The following is a 20,824-nucleotide window of genomic DNA, read 5'->3' as shown; positions in this document are numbered from 1 at the left end:
GAAACAGACTTTCTCTGTAACAGCCCTGGCTGTCCTAAAACTCACTAGACTGTAGACCAGACTGGTTTTGAACTCACAGAGATCTGCCTGCTCTGCCTCACGCCCAGCTAACATGTGCTGTATATGACTCCTCACTGTCACAGAGGGGTGGATACGGAGCTACAACGCCCAGTCAGATCCTTGGGAGTCATGGAGTATTGACCTCTTCCGGCCAGTCTAATCATCTGCAGTAGAAGGCAAGAGTGCCAGAGTATTCACTGATGATACTTAATAAGTGTTTGGTTCTTGGAAGGCTTATTGGCTAATAACCAAAAACATTTCTCATGTATTATGGACATCATGAAGAATGCCTGCTTTTTCTTCTGCTACCAAAAGTTCTAGGACTTCTCCCTCATTCATTCTTCTTGTCTCCTTTTTCACATGGACACTGACTGTTTGTCCAACACACTTTTTTTTTAAATAATTTTTTTAAAGATTTATTTATTTATCATATGTAAGACACTGTAGCTGTCTTCAGACACACCAGAAGAGGGCGTCAGATCTCATTACGGATGGCTGTGAGCCACCATGTGGTTGCTGGGATTTGAACTCAGGACCTTTGGAAGAACAGTCAGTGCTCTTACCCGCTGAGCCATCTCGCCAGCCCCCAACACACATTTTTTAAATTATATTTTTATTTATGTATGCATGTGTGTATCATATGTGTCACATGCATGATGTGGTAGTTCCTGTATGGAAACAACCTGTAGGGGCAGGTTCTCTCCTGCCATGTGGGTCTTCCGGATGAACCTCATGTCATCAAGTTTGATGGCAGGTGCCTTTACCCACTAAGCCATCCTACCTTTTTCCGTAAGATCCTATAAGTTCTTGGATGGCCTTACCAATATTCTATATACATAAGGAACATTTTTTTCCCCTCACTCTAGCTGGACTGGAACTCATAGAGATTTGTTTGCCTCTGCCCCTGGTTGCTGGGAATAAAGGTGTCTGTTATCACATTAGGCAGAAGCATCTTTTTATTTATTTATTTATTTATTTATTTATTTATTTATTTATTTTTGAGATTTTAATTTTGATGTGTATGAGTGTTTACTTGAATGTCTGTGCACTGTGATCATGCAGTGCTCATAGAGGCCAAAAGTCAAGGGCTGGGCCTGGTTGGTGCCGTACATCCGCAATCTTAGATGGGGAGGTAGAATTAGGAAGATGAGAAGTTCAAAACCACTGTTGGCTCCGTAGTGAGTTCAGGGCAGCCTGGCTTTATGAGACACTAACTCAAATAAAACAAACAAAACAAAAACAGAAATAGAAAAGCCCATTTCCATGCTGTTGTCTCACCTCCAGTGGGCATGTAACAGGCAGCACAATTATTTAGAGAACTCTCAGGGGATGGAGAGATGGCTCCGTGGTTAAGAGAAAGCTGCTAAGATCCTGGTTCAATTCCCTGCCCTCACATGGGAACTCAAAACTGTCTATAACTGTAGTTTCTGGAGATCTGACAGATATGGATGCAGGCAAAATGCACATAAAATAAAAATAAAGAATTAAAAAAATGAGCAGAGAGTAGGAAATGCCATGCCTGCACTTGGTCCTTTGCTGGAATCAAAGGCTTGCACCACCACTGCCTGGCTTTTTTGTTTGTCTTTGTTGTTGTTTGAGACAGCATTTCACTGTGAGTCTTTGGCTAGCCTGGGATTCATTATGTAGATTAGATTGGCTTCCAACTCACAGAATTCTGGGAATAAAAGTAGGAGTTGGGCTGGTGAGATGGCTCAGTGGGTAAGAGCACCCAACTGCTCTTCCAAAGGTTTGAAGTTCAAATCCCAGCAACCACATGGTGGCTCACAACCACCTGTAATGAGATCTGACTCCCTCTTCTGAAGTGTCTGAAGACAGCTACAGTGTACTTACATGTAATAAAAAAAAAAAAAAAAAAAGTAGGAGTTACAACACCTGGTATCATTTTTATATTTGGAGAAAGGGTCTCTTGTATTCTATACTGACTGTCAACTCATTATGTACACCATGGCCTTGATTTCCTGATCTTCCTTCTTTCCCCTCCAGTGCTGGTAGTGTAGGACTTCTTCACCACATCCCATCTCCTTTCCTCTCCTCTCCTCTCCTCTCCTCTCCTCTCCTCTCCTCTCCTCTCCTCTCCTTCCCTTCCCTTGCATTTCCCCCCTTTTCCTTTTTTAATTTTTATTTATTTGTTTATTGAGACAGTCTTACTATGTAGCCTTTGCTGGCTTGAAACTCAAGCTGCCCTTAAAGTCATAAAGCTCTATCCTGCCTCCCTCTGCCTCCCAAGTGTTGCTATCCTTTTTTAATCTTTTTTTTTTTTTTTGAGATTTCTTAATTTTATTTATTTATTTATTCATTCGTTTATTTATTTGCTTTTGCCTGCAGATATATTTGCACCACAGCACCACATGCATTCCTGGTGCTTACAGAAGCCAGAACAGGGTGCTGGATTTCCTGGTACTGGAGAGTTGTTAGCCAGTCTCGCGAGTTCTGGGAACCGAGGCCTTCTGGAAGAATGGCCAGTGTTCAGGCGCATCCTTAAAGAAAAATACATTACTGTATGTGTATGTATTTGCACTTGAGCACAGGAATGCATGCGTGCATGCTTTGCATGCTCTGCATGTTATGAGTGTATGGGAGTATGCACCATGGCATATGTGGAGGTCAGAGGACAACTCTGGAATTAGTTCCCTTTCCACCTTCACATGGGTTCTGGGGAATAGAACTCAGGGCGCAAAGATTGTATAGCAAATTCCTTTACCCTCTGAGCCATCTTGCCACCTCTCTTTTCTTTTTTGAAAACTGTATTAAAAATATATATATATATTGTGTGAAGCCTACCTGTGTGAATGCTACACAATTTTCAGAAGTTGGTTCTCTTCTGCCACCTTGTGGAATTTGGTGGATTGAACTCAGTCATCAGGTCTGTACACAGCCTCTCCAGCCAGTGAACAATCTTAACTGCTCACTTTCTGTTTGTTTGCTTTTATTTGTTAATAAGCAGGCCCTTACACGCCTGGAGTTGTGGCACATGCCTTTAATCCTTGTATTTCAGAGGCAGAGGTAGGCCAATCTTTCTAAATTTGAGGCCAGCCTGGTCTACAGAGTGGGTTCCAGGACAGTCAGAGCTACATAACAAAGAAACCTTATCCCAAAATATAAAACCAAACATTACTATGTAACCTAGGCTTGCTTCAAATGTGTAGCAGTCCACTCTTGAGTGTTGTGATTATAAAGATGAGTTACCGAGCTTCATTGAATCAGCGTATTGTGGGTTCCAAAGCCTTTAGCCCTTTTCCTGGGCTACTCTAGCAATTTGCTTGATTCAGACTTCTTACACGTTAAAGAATTTGAACCATAGACCTAAGAATTTAGTGTAGCCAGGCGTGGTGGTGCATGCCTTTAATCCCAGCACTTGGGAGGCAGAGGCAGGTGGATTTCTGAGTTCGAGGCCAGCCTAGTCTACAGAGTTACAGGACAGCCAGGGCTACACAGAGAAATCCTGTCTTGAGAAAAAAAAAAAAAAAAGAATTTAGTGTAAAGGAATGTTAGCATCCTAAATCCTGACATTTAGAAAGCCAAGCCTTCGTATGTTACCAGAGCCAATTGATTTCACCTGATCTTAAGCAAACTAGCTTACCTTGAACTCTGTCTTTCTGTCTGTCTGTCTGTCTGTGTACATGAGTGGGCTATGGAATGCTTGTGGAGATCAGAGGACAACTTTTGAAAGTTAGTACTCTCCTACCTGGTGGGTCGTTTGGCTTAGACATATGTGCCTTTACTGCCGAGCAATTTTATCAAATCCCTGTTCCTCTCTCTGTCTGTCTAGTCTGTCTGTCTGTCTCTCTTTCTGAGCTAGAGTTTCATGGAGTCCAGGCTGCTCTCTAACTCCTGATCCTTCTGCCTCTACCTCTTTCTTTTTTCTTTTTCTTTTTTTTTGGGTGGGGGTTCGAGGCAGGGTTTCTCTGTGTAGCCCTGGCTGTCCTGGAACTCACTTTGTAGACCAGGCTAGCCTCGAACTCAGAAACCCTCCTGCCTCTGCCTCCCAAGTACTGGGATTAAAGGTGTGCGCCACCATGCCCGGCTTTCTGCCTCTTGCGTGCCATGTAACCTGACTAAACCCCTCTGTAGAGCCTGGGACAGCTGTGTCTCTATCCCATGATCATCGGTCTCAGCAACAAGAGATAATACATTCTACTTAATAGCCATTTCCACTGACCAAGCCCACAAAGAGGGACCCAGGCTTACTGTTTTGCTGTTTTACTTTGAGACAATTGGTATGTAGAATGACCTTAAACTTGGAAATTCCACCTCAGCCTCCTGAGTGTTGACCATAGAAAGCACTTACTGGGTGATGTACTCAGTCATGTCGCTCCTCATCATGAGTGCTGGGAGCACAGGAACTCCTGCTCCATGTCCTGGAGCCTGTGCAGAGGAAACTCACTGTAAGACCAGGACTTCAGACTTGCACACATAGCGTGAGCCAGTAGGGTTCTCTGGCTGGCAGTTCCCTTGTGGTTTTTCTTTTCCCAGCTCCCCTCCTATCTCTTTGGAGTGAACCAGTTTTCTCTGGGAGCTTTGCCCAGGGGTTTGGTAGGTAGCCAGGCATGTGTGTGTGTGTGTGTGTGTGTGTGTGTTCCTGTGTATGGTCAATTTCTGGCTACAGCTGACTAAGTGGGAGAGTAGAGCATTCCTCTGACTACACATTGATGAGGTAGCTGGCAGGGCAGGGAAGCAGATAATTGGCATCACTGATGCTGTGTGATCATGGACACACCACACACACACACGCACACGCACACACACACACACGCATGCACACACACGCACAGGACACATACTTTTCTGTTTCTACACTTTTCTCCTTCTCTGCTAGCTGCTTGGTATACAGACACCTACTTGCCCACTTCCCCTTTCCTCAGTTCTGTCCACAGAGAACATTCCCTAGGGGAGGAGCTCTCTACTAAGGTTTCTTCCCAGAAAGTCTGTCTGGGCTTCATTAAGCAGGACAATACGTGGGGGGACTTTTAAGGATCTAATTCTAGAATTGGTCTTGGGAAAGGGCCTCAGTTCCTGGTGATTCTCTCTCTCTCTCTCTCTCTCTCTCTCTCTCTCTCTCTCTCTCTCTCTCTCTCTCTCTTTCTCTGTGTAGCCCCAGCTGTCCTGGAGCTCACTCTGTAAACCATGCTGGCCTCAATCTTATAGATTTACCTGCCTCTGCCCTCTGAGTGCTGGGATCAAAGGTGTGTACCACCGCTACCACCTGTTGCTGTATTTTAAAAATTTAAAACAGGGTCTCACTCAGTTGCCCAGGCTGGCCTTGAATTTGTGATTCTCTGCTTCAGCCTTTCTGAGTATCTGAGATTACAGATCTTCCTTAGTAGGCCTAGCTTGTCCTTCAATATTTAACTTAAAGTCTGGAGTTCAATTCCAAGCATACATATAGCAGCTCAAAACTATTTTTAACTCTTGTTTCTGGAATCTGGTGTCCTCTTCTGGCCCTCGAGGACTATATGTGGAGCACAGATACGCATAAAGGCAAAACATCAATCCACAAAGAAATTAAAATAATTTAAAAAGTATAACCTGGAACTTGCTATGAACTATAGTTCGTCTAGAATTAATCATGATCCTTCTGCCTCAGTCTCCAGAATGCTGTGATTGCAAATGGATGGCATCTTGCTTAGTTCGATAAGTGCTCCGTGAGTGAAGAGTGAAATTATCTCCTGTTGCTATGCATGCAGGGCAAGGGAGTAGGAGGGATGTGAGCCTGGAAGCCAGAAAGACCCAGGTTAGAAGAGAGGTCTGCTTTTAGTACTCATGTGTCTCAGTTATGCAGGGTTTACCCAAGGCACAAATGATAGCATAGATCAGCCAGCTCATGTGTCATGCAAACACAGAATAAGTGACATACATGTATTGCATATATATATATATATATATATATATATATATATATATATAAAATCATATGTCATTTTATTTATTTTCACTATTTTTGTGTGCATGGGTGTACTTGTTTGCAATGTGAATACAGGTTCCCAAGGAAACTAGTGGTGTCAGATCTCCATGGAGCTGGAGTTACAAGTGGTTGTGAGCTGCCCAATGTGCATGCTGTGAATTTTACTCTGCTCCACTGTAAGAGCAGCCCATGCTCTCTCTCTCTTTCTCTCTCTCTCTTCTGGTTTTTTGAGACAGGGTTTCTCTGTGTAGCCCTGGCTGTCCCGAAACTCACTCTGTAGACCAGGCTGGCCTCAAACTCAGAAATCCGCCTGCCTCTGCCTCCCAAGTGCTGGGATTAAAGGCGTGTACCACCACGCCCGGCTTTTTTTTTTTTTTTTTTTTTTTTCAGCCCATGCTCTTAACCGCTGAGCCTTCTATCTCTTTATGTCTTTTCACTTTTATTTTTATTTTTTAAAGGCAGGGTCTCATGTAGCCTAGACTGGACTCAAACTTGCAGACCCTTCAGCCTCTACCTTCAAGTGATGGGACCAAACCCTCAAAGGAGTGGCATTTCTCCTCCTGGTGGGTGGGTAGGCTTACCTCTTTAGAGGCTGCACCCTTAAGCTGAGTCAGGCCCACAGACTGTTACTGGTACCCTCTCCCCATGGCTCACAAAACGTGAGAAACCATCTTCCTTAGCTCGTTTGCCAGTTAACTCTGTCTGCAAAGTCCCTGGAGCCTATGGTCCTGACACAGGCAGCCCTACCCCAGGATCCTTGATTCTTTTTCTTGTCCTTCAGCTTCCACGAGCTACGGTCCAATCCTCGACGGCGCACAGAACTGGATCCTTGTGTTGCCCCATCCATAGAATCCGGCCCCTTTATGTTCCGCAGAGCGCCCCACCCTCAACCTCCTCTAACTGTGGCCGTGAGGGAACGCGGTTCTGACCCACTCCCAAGTGATCCCGCTGCACATCTTTAGTTTACCGGGTAGCGTCTCTTCAGTCACTCCCGGGGCCCCGCCCCCGTTAGCCCCGCCCCCGACAGCCTGTCCTCCGAAGCTCCGCCCCCGAGGCCGGGGTAGGGTGGCGACTGGCTCTGCTGCCCCGCCGCCCTCTGCCCTGGGCGCTGGGTCGGAGCGGGCCGGGTACGGCGGGACCGGGCGAGCGCAGTGTACTGGGACTTCGAGGCGAAGATGGCGTCAGGCAGGCGCGCTCCGCGCACCGGGTTGCTGGAACTGCGCTGCGGGGCGGGCTCCGGGGCGGGTGGCGAGCGGTGGCAGCGGGTGTTGCTCTCTCTGGCGGAGGACGCGCTGACCGTGAGTCCCGCCGACGGCGAGCCCGGCCCGGAGCCGGAGCCCGCGCAGCTCAACGGCGCCGCTGAGCCCGGCGCGGCGCCCCCACAGCTGCCAGAAGCGCTGCTGCTCCAGCGGCGCCGCGTGACGGTGCGCAAGGCCGACGCCGGCGGGCTGGGCATCAGCATCAAGGGTAGGTGTGGGGCACCCAGGGCACGGGGTCGTGTTGTCTGTGCTGCTGCGGAGCGCTCAGGGGTCATGGGGGCTGGTAAACGAAAACCTGTCTAGGGCGGAAAGGAGTCTCCGGGGGAGGAAGGAACAGAGTGAGGGAAGAGCACCAAGGTCGGAAGGGGCTTGGGGAGTTCAGGTGACTCAGAAGACACAAGTGTGGAAGGATGGGGGGGCGCACCAAGGACATTGGTGCTTAGTTCTGTTTTGAAGCAAAATGGTAGCTATGGGTACCAAGGGCAGGAGGGTCCCCGGGAAGACTGACAGGGGCGGGGGCGGCGGTGAAAGGAAAGGGACTTGAGGCCTGGGACACTGCTAGAACAAGAAGGAGGTGGAAGTCATGAGACACAACCTAGGCAGACTGGTAAAGGCCTGGAGTCTGGGAGCCCAATGTGGGTGCCAGAGATGGGTAGGAGGCACAGGCATTAGCAGAGAAGGGGCCAGTAAGGACCTAGACATCTTGGGCTTCAGAGGCTGTTTGCCTATGCTGGGAGTCCTGATGGCTAGGGTTGAGTCTCCTCATCTGCCCATTTGTACATGAACAGGTACATGGAGAGAGTGAACCCAGAGTTGCCATTCCTTCCTGAGAATTCTTAGTTTCCAAGACTGACAAGTGTTTGGCATGATCTCAATCTCATGTATGCCAGGCTAGACACATGGTCACTATGTAGCAGAGGAGAACACTGAATATAATCTTCCTATTTCCACCTCCAGAGTGTTGGGATTACTGGGCTCTGCTGCTAAAATAGGTTTATGTTGTGCTGGGGATCAAGCCTAGAGCTTTATAGATGCCAAGCAAGCACTTTACCGACTGACTCCTTCCCTAACTCATTTAGGCTGCCATTGGAGTTCTAGAACTGTGAACTTCCACAAGTCACTTCCCATTTCTGAGTCTGTTTTGGTAACTTTACAATGAGGATGTTTCTGAGAGCAGGGCTTGCCGGCATGTGTGAGAGAAAAAGAGGCCAGGAGGGACTCTCAAAGCAACTAAACGCGGTGCTTAAAAATCTATGTTCAGGGGTGGGTGGGTATGGGGGACTTTTGGTATAGCATTGGAAATGTAAATGAGCTAAATACCTAATAAAAAATGGAAAAAAAAATCTATGTTCATAGCCAGCGCTAGACTCATCATTTCTGTCCCTCTGTCCGTCAGATTGAAAGTATTCATATACTCCCAGGCCTCCTGGGAGGTGCTTGTGTGATAGCTCGCTTAGATCCTTTGGCCCAGGTTAGGGGATAAGCATGGTGGCGAATGTTAGGTGTTGTGGCCACTACATTTAGCTCATGGTCTATTCCATCTTGACCATCAGTGGTGAAAGGTGAGTTTAATCATCAGTGGTGAGCTCAATCTCCATTTTTGCAGGTAAGAGAACTGAGACTCAGAAGAGAAAAATAATTTCCCTGGGGTTCAGTCAGTGAATGGCAGAACCAGGGTTTAAATCTTAATTATAGAGCTACTATTGCCCTAAAGACTGTCCAGGGAATCATACCGTTCCTAGTCAGCTAAAGGGGGAATGGAAAAACAGAGAGCAGGCACCAACTTTCATCCCAAACTCGATGATAGGTCCAGGAAACAGACCAATTAAAATACACTTAGTGTGTCAGAGCAGGAAGGAACTAGAGTTCTAGAAAGTTCTGCTTTGTGACAGACAAACCGACTCTCAGAGGAGCAGGGTCTTGCCATGGTACAGAGACACGACTCAAATCTGTACTTCCAGGTGTTGGAAGGACATTTTTATGGGACTTTAGGGAAAGTAACAGTTTCATTCAATTCTTCCTGGATTGAAGACTGGGCTCCTGTTGCCATGGTAACTTCTTTTCTGGGGTCCAGCTGAGTCTGCGAGGCAGCTGGGAACGGTCATAGCTTCAAATGGAACTGAAGTCCCTACTTTTAGGTGGGGGAGGCTAGATATAAATAGAAACACCTTCTTCTCTTAGGCCTCAAGCCTTGTGCAGTGCCATGAACAACTGTCAGGCCTGGGTGGGGGTTGGGAGAGGTGTTCAGGCTCAAATGTCACGGACTTATATAACCTTGAGACAATGACCTCTTGCTCTGTGCCACCAATCAGTACTTTGAGGATGGGCCAGGAATATGATATTCAAGGGTTTGACTTGAGTCTTTTGGAGACTGTGTCTTGCTGTGTAGTCTGTACTGTAAAGGGCTGGTCTTGAATGTGCAGTAATCCTTTATTTTTTTGCCACCCCCGTGCTGAGATTACAAGCAAGTACCACTATGCCCAGCCCAGCTGACTATTTTAAAGAGACATTTGGTCTGGGTGTGGTGGCAAATGTCTTTAGTCTTAGCACCCCAGAGGCAGAGGCAGAGGCAGGTGGATCTCTCTGAGTTTCAGAATTAGCCTGTTGGACATAGTGAGTTCGAGGCCAGTCAGCTGCATAGTGAGATCCTGTCTCAAACAAACAAACAAGCAGAAGGCATCTGGGGGCTGATGAAATGGCTCAGAAGCAGGGGTTCTCAACCTTCCTAACACTGCAACCGTTTAATACAGTTCCTCATGTTGTGGGAATCCGCAACCATAAATTTATTTTCATTGCGATTTCATAACTACAATTTTGCTACTGCTATGAATAATAATGTAAATACCCAATATAAAGGATGTGTGATATTCAATCCCTGTGAAAGGGTTGTTTGACCCCCTCAGAGGGGTAGAGACCCACAGGTTGAGAGCTGCTGGCTTGGAAGTAAAGGTGCTTGCTGCCAAGACTAATGATCAGTTTGACCCCAGGACCCCAGGACCCAGATGGTGGAAGGAGAGAACCAACTCCTACAAGTTGTCCTCTGATCTCCACATGTATGCTATATGTATAGCACATGTGTACTTGAATACAAGCTAACAGACACACAGTAGATACATGTTAATTTTTTTTTTTTTTTTGAGACAGGGTTTCTCTGTATAACCCTGGCTGTCCTAGAACTCACTCTGTAGACCAGGCTGGTCTCGAACTCAGAAATCTGCCTGCCTCTGCCTCCTGAGTGCTGGGATTAAAGGCATGCACCACCATGTTAAATTTTTTTTAAATGGCATTTAAGATTTTAATAATAAAGTAATCCAGTAAAATGTGTTACTTTCTTATATCAGAGATGAAATTCAGATATACTTTTGAAATTTCTAGAACTTAAAGCCTTCCCTTCTACTGTGAATCCTGGTTAACAAAGCTCATTTAATTAATTTATTTTTGAGATGGCCTTATATATTCCAGGCTGGTCTCAACCCCCTCCCCCCTCTCTATTTCCTAGTGCTGGGATAACAGGCATTCTGTACCACACCCAGCTCTGGATTCTAAAACTTCGTGGTTATAGAAGAAGGCCTTTTAGGTCATAACAATCAATACTCCTCTTAAATCCAGATTAGGGGTTATCAATAAATTCTGATATTGTGGGAAAATGCTTAAAATATAAAACATTTAAGAATCAATAAAGCAGCAAACACAGAAAACATTTAAACAAAAGATCCAGAGCCAAACTACCGCATTATGGATTCAGAAAGTATATTATTAGCCTGTCTTGCTGTATCTGTGGGTGGCTCTGCACCCAAGGCAATCCATTCCTCCCTAAACCCCCTTAAATGCTGGGATTATAGCCACAAATCATCATGCCTTTATTTCTCATTATTCACTTATCTCCCCTTCCCCAACACAGTGTCAGTTTTGCCTTGATAAGTTTCCCAAGTGTTGAAGCACCTGCCTCAGTCTGCCCTTCATTTTGTGCCTGTGTGTAGGGGGCCGGGAAAACAAGATGCCTATTCTCATTTCCAAGATCTTCAAGGGACTGGCAGCAGACCAGACGGAGGCCCTTTTTGTTGGGGATGCCATCCTGTCTGTGAATGGTGAAGATTTGTCCTCTGCCACCCACGATGAAGCGGTACAGGCCCTCAAGAAGACAGGCAAGGAGGTTGTGTTGGAGGGTAAGTACTGGGGTACAGAACCCAGAGGCTGAGGAGGGCTGGTTTAATTTCTTTCAACCTTCCCCAAGTCCCCAAGTGGCTCCAGTCTGGCCTTAAGGGCATGTGGGCATGAAAATAGAATCAGGACCTACCTGGGGTCAGTGTGGGCTGCTGGAAGGAGAGCAGGCACAGCGCTAAGGAGTTCTGGTTTGTATCTCTTGCTTCTAGCCCACTAGTAGTGTGGTCTTGGACAAATCACTTCATTTCTAAGAACCTTAATTTCCTCTTTTAATGGAGACATAACTCCCAGCTCTCTGGGTTGTGACCAAGACATGCTACCCATTGAGTGCTAAGCCAAAGAAGAGAGTGAGGCCCCAGAAAGAAAAACTAAGATTCTTGGCTGAAGAGCTACAGGAGCTTTTTAACCCCAGGCTCTTTTGGCATCCAGGGACCCTCAGATCCTGAGATCTGGCCAGTGTGTAGTGTGTGTCACATCCAGTGAAGATCAGAGAAGTGCTTTGAAGAGAACCTGACTTGGGTGGCTCTCTGAAAAGCTGTCCATGTGTGGTCCTGAGGAGCCTCACTTTCTTTGGCTCTCAGTTGCTCCGTTGTCCCCCCAACCCCAAAGGCCTCCTGATGTGGTTATCTGCCGTTTGACACTCTCAGGAGATTTCTGCTTTGCTCAGCCTTTCCCTCGAACTCTGTGTACTGTGTCAGCTCCAGCCTGTAGGGGCCTGAGGAATGTATCTTTGGCTTCTTGCCCAGAATAGGAACGGAGAGATCGGGGAGGCTGGCGGACAATGCCATGACTAGCAAAGCTGCTGAGGTCAGTCCCAGACCCCAATCCTGCCGGCTTTCTCCAAGGGTCTTTAAGATGACACAGATGTAAAGAGGCTTTGGGACCCTGGGTGACCTTTGCCACTTATAAAGATTAATTTTAATCTTATTTGAATGGGTGTTTTTGCCTGCCTGTATATCTGTTCACTCTGTGTGTGAATTGTACCTGGATCTTCTTTTGACCCACTCTTAGCCACTGAGCTATTGCCTCGGACCCTCACCTTTGCCATTCCTGTGGTCCAAGAACTCAATTCCTGTTCAGTTTAGTTTTATTTTATATTTTGGCATATTTATAACTAGTATTGATACATTCTATTTATCTCACTGTGTATAGTGGTTTTGTTTTGTCTGGTTTGGTTTGGATAGAGTCTCATATAGCTCAGGTTGGCCTTGAACTCCTTATGTAACTGAGGGTGATTTTGAAATGCTCTTCCTCCATCCACCTCCTAAGTGCTGGGTTACAGGTATGTACTACTGTGCCTGGTGTATGTAATATATCTATAGCTGTATCTGTGTATATATATATGTAACCAGTTACACACACACACACACACACACACACACTCACAAAGCAGAAGCAGAAAGATTTTTGTGAGGTCAAGGGCAGCCTGTTTTACCTAGGGAGTTCCAGGTCAACTAGAGCTACATAGTGAGACTCTTTCTTGAGGAAAAAAAAAAAGACATGGGGAGGAATGATGGTTCAACAGTTAAGAGCACTTGTTCCTCTTTTAGACGATTGGCTTTGATTCCCAGCACTCACATGGTGATTCACAACCATCTGAAACTCCAACACCCTCTTTTGACCTCTTGGGGCACCAGGCACACAGTGGTACACATACATATGTTCAGGCAAAATACTCACACATAAAAAATAAAAAAAATGAACACATCTAATAAAAAGAAAAGAAGAGGCAGGATTCTGCCAGTGAGGTCTATCCCCAGTCTCTATCAGTCATACTTTATCAGCATAGCATCATACATGTTATGGATAGGAGAGAGACTTTTCCCTTCAGATCTTACTATTTTAATGTTTATAGCCGGTGATGCAATTTAAAACAATTGATAGTCATCAAAATGCCACATTTTATTGTATTTTTTAAAAGAGGTAGGATTTATTTTAAGCTTATGGTTTGATGGGATAAAGGAGAAAAAAAGGCAGGAAGATGGCTGAGTTTATGACAACAAGCCTGTGTGTGGGGCTGTTCACATCTAGGTGGATCACAGCGTAGGTGATGCTAAAGCTCCTTTAGGTTATGTTGTTTGCAACTCTTTGTTTGTTTGTTTGTTTTAAGAGAGGGTCTCTCCACTTAACTCTGACTGTCCCAGAACTCACTATGTAGAGTAGGTTGGCTTTGAACTCACAGAGATCTGCCTGCCTCTTGCTCCCAGGTGCTGTGACTAAAGCCATATGCTACTGCATGTGACTTGCTGTTTGAAACCTTAGTGTATAGATGGCAAAGTGTTGCTGGAGCTATGTTCCCAATCCATACCTTCTCATCTTTAGGTTGAGAACAGTTTGTTTGTAGCACATACTTCATTCTGAGAAGGATGAGTGATTGACATTTGGTAGGAGGTAGCAGCAGGAGGATCAGAAATTCAAGGTCATCCTTGGCTAGGCCAGCCTGGGTCTGGGAGGGACGGGGAGGGACAGAGCAGAGACACAGCTCAGTGACTGCTTGATGCTCTTTTAGAGGACCCAAGTTCAGTTCCCAGCACCAAGATCAGTGGTTCACAACTGCCTATAACTCCTGCTCTAGAGATCTAGGAGGCCCTTTTCTGGTCTCTGTGGGCAGCCTCACACATGTGGGACATACGAACACAGACACGCACGCACAGAGACAGGCAGAGAGGCAGACAGACAGACAGTCACTTCTTTTTTTTTTTTTTTTTTTTATTTTTGGTTTTTTGAGACAGGGTTTCTCTGTTATAGCCCTGGCTATCCTGGAACTCACTTTGTAGACCAGGCTGGCCTCAAACTCAGAAATCTGCCTATCTCTGCTTCCCAAGTACTGGGATTAAAGGTGTGCAACACCACCGCCCAGCCGGCAGTCACTTCTTATTAAAAGAATAATGATGCCAGGTGTAATGGCACACACATCTTTACTCTCAGCACTCAGAGATAGAGGCAGGTAGATCTCTATAAGTTTGATGGAAAGCCAGGTATATATAGTTCCAGATAAGCCAAGGCCTACATAGTGAGACTCTGTTTCAAAAAAACAAAAGAATACTAACAAAAAAGATACTTGAGACATCTCCCACTCCTTCATTTTATGTTTTGGTTATTTGGTGTAGTTTCTAGTAGCCCAGGCTGACTTTGAACTCCTAATTTTCGTGCCTTCATCTCTTGAATGTGGAGGTTACAGGCTATAATACCATCATGCCTGGATTTGTTTGTTTGGTTTGGTTTTTCGAGACAGGGTTTCTCTGTGTAGCCTTGGCTGTCCTGGAACTCACTCTGTAGACCAGGCTGGCCTCGAACTCAGAAATCCGCTTGCCTCTGCCTCCCAAGTGCTGGGACTAAAGGTGTGCTACCACTGCCCGGCAGGATTATATATCTTAATTACTATGTTCTGCTTTACATTTTTTTTTACTTGAATTCTCATTCTCTCTCCCTCCCTCTCTTTAGATCCCGTTAGTGTTGATGTGGTGGTGAGAGACCTGGAGCCGAACTTAAGGGTCATACATATGAGGTGCCTTTCTACCACTAAGCTATATTCTCAGCCTTGAAGTCTTTTTGACCTGGTCTCTAGGCCAGCTGCCTCCTGGAAAGGGGAGTTCTCTTCAAGGCAGCACAACAGGCCAATATGGAGGGAGGGGTGCCGGGTGAGGAACTGGGCTCAAAAGCCTGCACTACAGGAGTGATTTAACAGCTTACAGGACAGGAGGATGATGGGTTGTGCTTGTCCCTTGAGACTTTGAAAAGTTTGTTTGGGTTAGACATTCAATGTTCCCAAGTAGTAACCAGGACTCTTAGGAGCTTGCTGGAGTCTAGGTTTCCTGAGAGCCAAACCACTGGTCACGTTGTTCTGAACTTCCCCAGCCCTAACCTACTCCTAAGGTGACCTGGAAGGCAGGTCTGTCATTTGGATGTGAACTTGGCCAGGCAGCTTGGGGGGTATAGAATTCTGAGAATGTCCTGGAAGAACAGGTGTCACCAGTGAATTCCAGGTGTTTCCCATAAGCCTCCTTCCCTGGCCCAAGCTTGGGGACTCAGCTAGGCCTCAGCCACCTCAGCCTGCCTTGTAGAACTTTTTTTCTGCTAAGTCAGGGATCTGCACAAATCTTCTGAGCCTGTTCTCAGCTACAGGAATATGTTTGTGACTAGCGCCTGGGTGCAAGCTGGCAGCCAGCATGCCTCTGTCTGCTGCTTAGAGAGGCCCATTGTGTGTGCAGAACTCATGCCAGGACTAGCCTGGGCCCTTGGAGACCAGGCCAGGGAGGAGAGGGAGGGATGCCTGCAAGGAAAATGCCCTGCTTTCTTTCGTTCCTTTTCCAATTTGGCTGAACATACTGACAGTGACAGTGAATCTGTCATGCACTGAAAAATAATATGAAGGCACAGTAAAAGCTAATAAAGCAAGTCTTAGTTTAAGTGCTTTATTCAACGTGAGAAACTTACAAGTCATACAGAGGTCCCGTGGTGGCACCCCCCCCCCCCCCCCGACAAAGTTTCTCTGTGTAGCCCTGGCATTCCTGGAACTCATAGAGATCCACCTGCCTCTGCCTTCCAAGTGCTGGGACTAAAGGTATGTGCTACCATGCTCTACTGAGATGGTTTTTAAAGATACACACACACACACACACACACACACACACACACACACACATACACGGTGCTGGGAATCAAACCGAGGGCCTCATGCATGACTGGCAAGAACTGTACCAATGAGCTATACCTCCAACCTGGAAGCTTTCTGGGAACAGAAGCCATCGTATACACTTCTGAGCCCTACTGCCTTCTCTAGGGCTGGAACATAGCTCTGTACATTTTGAGTCTTGAGAGTGTTTGTGGATCAATCAATCGGGTATGCCTCTGGCCTTTTTTACTTTCCTGCTAATGTTCATGGTTGTGGTTGTTATTCCTAAATCTTTAAGAAGGTCTCTGGGCTCATTCTGGCTTGTGAACTTTGAGCTTTTCTGTATGGGTTCTTGGAACACTGAGGCCAGTCAACCTCTACCTCTTCCTATGGGAGAATAGACCCTGCTGTGTCCCATGTGACTTGTGACAGCTTTAAAGTGGAGGTAGCTAATTTGGGGTGACCTATTCAGCTGAGCTGAGTGTTCTGTGCCCCTTAGGTGCCAGGGGGACTTCTGTGCCTGGAATAGACATAAGTGGAATCCCTGTCTGGGTCTCCCATGAATGCAAAGACCTGCTATTTTGACCATTGTTCTTAGGGAGACATTTTTTTGGCTGCACACATAGAAGTTTGGATCATGTGACTCCTCCCAGACAAAACTTGGCCTAATCTAGCGCTGGCCTGATCTGCAGAACTCCACTGAAATGCTCGTGGTTGTTGCCAGTAACAAGGTTCAGCAGGTAAAACGCTCGCTCGCTGCCAAATCTGATGACTGGAGTTCAGTCTCCAGAAGCCACATGCCGGAGGAAGGGGTCTGAAGTCTCCAGAAGCCACATGCCGGAGGAAGGGTCTGATTCTTGCAAGCTGTTCCCAACCTCTGCACACGTGTGCTGGTCCTATACATAAACACATGCAATACATAGAATTTAATAAAAACAATTAGGGCTAGGAAGGAAGTCGTACAGGGGCAGGGTGCTTTCTCCCTAACACCATCGTTTCCCTGGACACAACAAACATAGAAAAACTGCCTGTGGGTCTTTAGACACAGGTTGATGCCCCATTCCTGTGACAGCCTCCTGCTGGTGATGAGAGATAAATAACAATGGAAATAAAAACAATAAGCAGGGCTGGAGAGGTGGCTCAGCAGTTAAGAGCACTGACTGCTCTTCTGAAGGTCTTGAGTTCAAATCCCAGCAACCACATAGTGGCTCACCACCATCTATAATGAGATCTGATGCCCTCTTCTGGGGTGTCTGAAGACAGCTACAGTGTACTTACACATAATAAATAAATAAATCTTTAAAAAAAAACCCAATAAGCAGTGTCTACTGCTTATAGAGTTCCCATAATGTGCTGGGCACTGTGTCTTCCCTGTCTCCTTTCATTGCATTCTCAGTGTCACCCCGTTAAGTGAGACACACTGTTAATTTCATCATACAAATGGTGACACTGAAACCCGGGCAAGGTTCCTTGCCCAAAGTCATACTTACCTGGTCTATGTAGTTAGTTCCAGGCAAGCCAGGCCTACAAAGTGAGACTATCTCTCACAGCAAACAAGCAAACATAGGAATTGAACCCAGATTTCTCAGAAGCAATCTTCTTCTGGAACTCAATCTGTAGTCCAGGCTGGCCTCCAACTCAGAAATCCACCTGCCTCTGCCTCCTGAGTGCTGATGTTAAAGGTATTTGCACTCCCTGACTCTTCCCATACCCCCCCTCCCCCAAGTGATGTTTTTAAACATTCCCACTGCAAGGCATGTGGCTCTCAGAGGTCTAGTTTATCCATTACAAAGAGATTTTCATCTCTTTCATTTAATAGGTGAAGTTAAGTTATCTTAATTACTTCTCTCCTTGCTGTGATCAAATAACTGACAAAAATCAACAAAAAACAAAAAACAAAAAAAAAAAAACAAAAAAAAAACCAAAAAAAACAAAAACCAAAAACAGGGTTAGAGAGATGGCTCTTTTAAAAATCCAAAGGTCCTGAGTTCAAATCCCAGCAACCACATAGTGGCTCACAACCACCTGTAATGAGAGCTGATGCCCTCTTCAGTTACAGTGTACATATGTGTAATAATAAATCTTTAAAAAAAAATCTTAAAAAAAAACACCCAAACCAAAACCATGCCCCATACCCCCAAACAAACAAACAAACAAACAATTAAAGGAAGGATCTGTACAATCCATCGTGGCACTGAAGTCCTGGCAGCAAGTGTTGAAGTTCACAGGTCACAGGTCACAGTGCATCTGCAGTCCATAAGCAGATAGAGGTGAATTCAGCTCTCTTTCTTTTTATTCCTGTGCCACCCTAGCCCTTGGAATGACATTAGCTATGTCAAGGGTGGCACTTCTCACCTCACTAACCTAATCTAGAAAGTTCCTCATAGCTGTGCCCAGAGGCTTGTGAGTTTTGGCAGCCAACGTTCACTATCACATTAGGTTAAAGTATGTGAGAGAGTAGGGCTTGGTGTTTGCTACACAATCAACATCAATAAATGCTCTTTTTGTTGGGAATGGTAACACACACCTTTATGTCCAGCACTAGGGAGGCAGATATCTGTGTGTTTGAGGCCAGCCTGGTCTACATAGTGAGTTTCAGGCTAGCCAGTGCTACAGAGTGAGACTCTTTCACAAACATCTCTGTTTCTGTCTCTGTTACACAAAATTAACTTAAAAGAGTCTAGAACTTGGAATATAGGATTTTTGAGTTGAAAGAAGCCTTATTTATGGATTTTTAAAACCTTTATCTCTTTGTTTATATATTTGGTGTGTACATGCATATATATGCCTTCCCATCATGGTTTACATGTGGTGGTCAGAGGACAACTTGGAAATCAGAATATCAGTCTAGGCTCTGAGCATCTCTACTGCGGAATCATCTCCAAGGCACAGTGGTACAGTTTGAAAAGTAAAGTTGGTGTTTTACAAATTAAAAGGCAACAAATACTCACCAGAATGAAACAACAGGGAATTGAGGTGCTCACCTCACAGTCAGGGTGAGATATAGCTCAGTGGTGGAGCCCTGGCCGAGATGCATAGAACCCTGGGTTTTAAAGGCCAGGCAGTGGTGGCGCACGCCTTTAGTCCCAGCACTTGGGAGGCAGAGGCAGGCGAATTTCTGAGTTCGAGGCCAGCCTGGTCTACAAAGTGAGTTCCAGGACAGCCAGGGCTACACAGAGAAACCCTGTCTTGAAAAACCAAAAAAAAAAAAAAAAAAGAACAGACCAGAAGTAATCCCAACACTTGGGAGGTAGAGGCAGGAGGAGGAGTGAGTTCAAGGCCAGTCTGGGCTACAAGAGACCATGTTTCAACAAGAATAAGACAACCAACAACCCCCTCCCCTTAACAGTGATAACCACTATTGATGTTTTTACATCAGGGTACTTTTTGTTTTTTAATTTTTAAAGATTTATTTATTTATTTATTTAGATTTATTTATTTATTTATTTAGATTTATTTATTTATTTATTTATTTATTTATTTATTTATTATATGTAAGTACACTGTAGCTGTCTTCAGACGCACCAGAAGAGGGCATCAGATCTCTGTTACAGGTGGTTGTGAGCCACCATGTGGTTGCTGGGATTTGAACTTCAGACCTTTGGAAGAGCAGTCGGGTGCTCTTACCCCCTGAGCCATCTCACCAGCCCCTATTTATTTAATTAAAAAATTATTTATTTATTATATGTAAGTACACTGTAGCTGTGTTCAGACACCCTAAAAGAGGGCAACAGATCTCATCACATGTGGTTGTGAGCCACCATGTGGTTTCTGGGATTTGAACTCAGGACCTTCAGAAGAGCAGTCAGTGCTCTTAACCACTGAGCCATCTCTCCAACCCCACATTTATTTATTTATTACGTATATAGTATTCTGCCTGCATGTATGCCTGCAGGCCAGAAGAGGACACCAGATCTCATTACAGATGGTTGTGAGCCACCACATGATTGCTGGGAATTGAACTCAGGACCTTTGGAAGAGCAGTCAGTCTTATTTTATTTTATTATTTTTTTTAAGTAGAGAAAGGAGATATAATTCAAGTCGGCACACTGGGAAGAGGAACAAATAATGGGATCCAAGGTCACCCCACCCCAATTTAGGGTCCTGCAATGAGGGTTCCTTTGCAATAGAAAGCAAGAAGTGTGCAAACCTAAGCAGTCCTGATTGAGGTGAGGTTGGGCCCACACTGAGCCACCACAGCCTCGATGACAGTGTCTCCTGTGAGGTGATCTGACGAGTGACCAGAACTCTGTGGGGCTTTTGTGGGAGCCAAGTTTCTCCTCCTGCCAGTGCCAGGTTTCATCCTTGGCCCTCTGCCTGCAGAAAATTCCCAAAGGGATTCCAATTGTTTCTGGTGTGTCTGCTTCCATTTCCTGGTATCTGACAGAAGGGGCGCAGTGTCTCTTTGGAGTGGCTTCACTTTTTCCAGGTCAGTTATATTTCTCCAGACTTCCTTTGTCCAGTTGTCTTGAGTGAAGATGCCCATGTCCAAAATTGCAATTTTTGTCTTTTTTTGATCCACCTCTCTCTCCTCAAGCTTCCTGGACCTCTCCTCATGGCTCCACTCCTTTTCTTTTCCTTCCTTCCTTCCTTCCTTCCTTCCTTCCTTCCTTCCTTCCTTCCTTCCTCCCTCCCTTCCTCCCTCCCTCCCTCCCTCCCTCCCCCCACCTCTCTCTCTCTTTCTCTTTTTCTTTCTTTCTTTCCTTTTTTTTTGGAGTTTTTCCAGACAGGGTTTCTCTGTGCATCCCTGGCTATCCTGGAACTCACTCTGTAGACCAGGCTGGCCTCAAACTGAGAAATCCG

General features: G+C 45.6%; 1 protein-coding gene across 2 annotated transcripts in view; it reads left to right on the top strand.

The window, feature by feature from the left end:
* The first annotated feature begins 7,022 nt into the window (after nt 1-7,022).
* Nucleotides 7,023-20,824, top strand: part of Snta1 (syntrophin, acidic 1) — a 31,795-nt gene continuing 17,993 nt past the window's right edge. Inside the window, exons 1-2 of one of the 2 annotated variants that reach the window (XM_030248934.1) lie at nt 7,023-7,450; nt 11,261-11,408. Coding sequence is in view for 1 of the 2 variants with exons in the window: in NM_009228.2 (NP_033254.2) it covers nt 7,159-7,450; nt 11,223-11,408 (478 nt within the window). In the remaining variant the exon portion in view is untranslated. Of the gene's footprint in view, nt 7,451-11,222; nt 11,409-20,824 lie in introns of both variants that reach the window. The other variant, NM_009228.2, reaches the window with a different exon arrangement.

The sequence above is a fragment of the Mus musculus genome, chromosome 2, assembly GCF_000001635.26.
Source record: "Mus musculus strain C57BL/6J chromosome 2, GRCm38.p6 C57BL/6J".
Lineage (NCBI taxonomy): Eukaryota > Metazoa > Chordata > Mammalia > Rodentia > Muridae > Mus > Mus musculus.
Note: the sequence above shows the minus strand (reverse complement) of the source record. Positions and strands in the feature narration are given on the sequence as shown.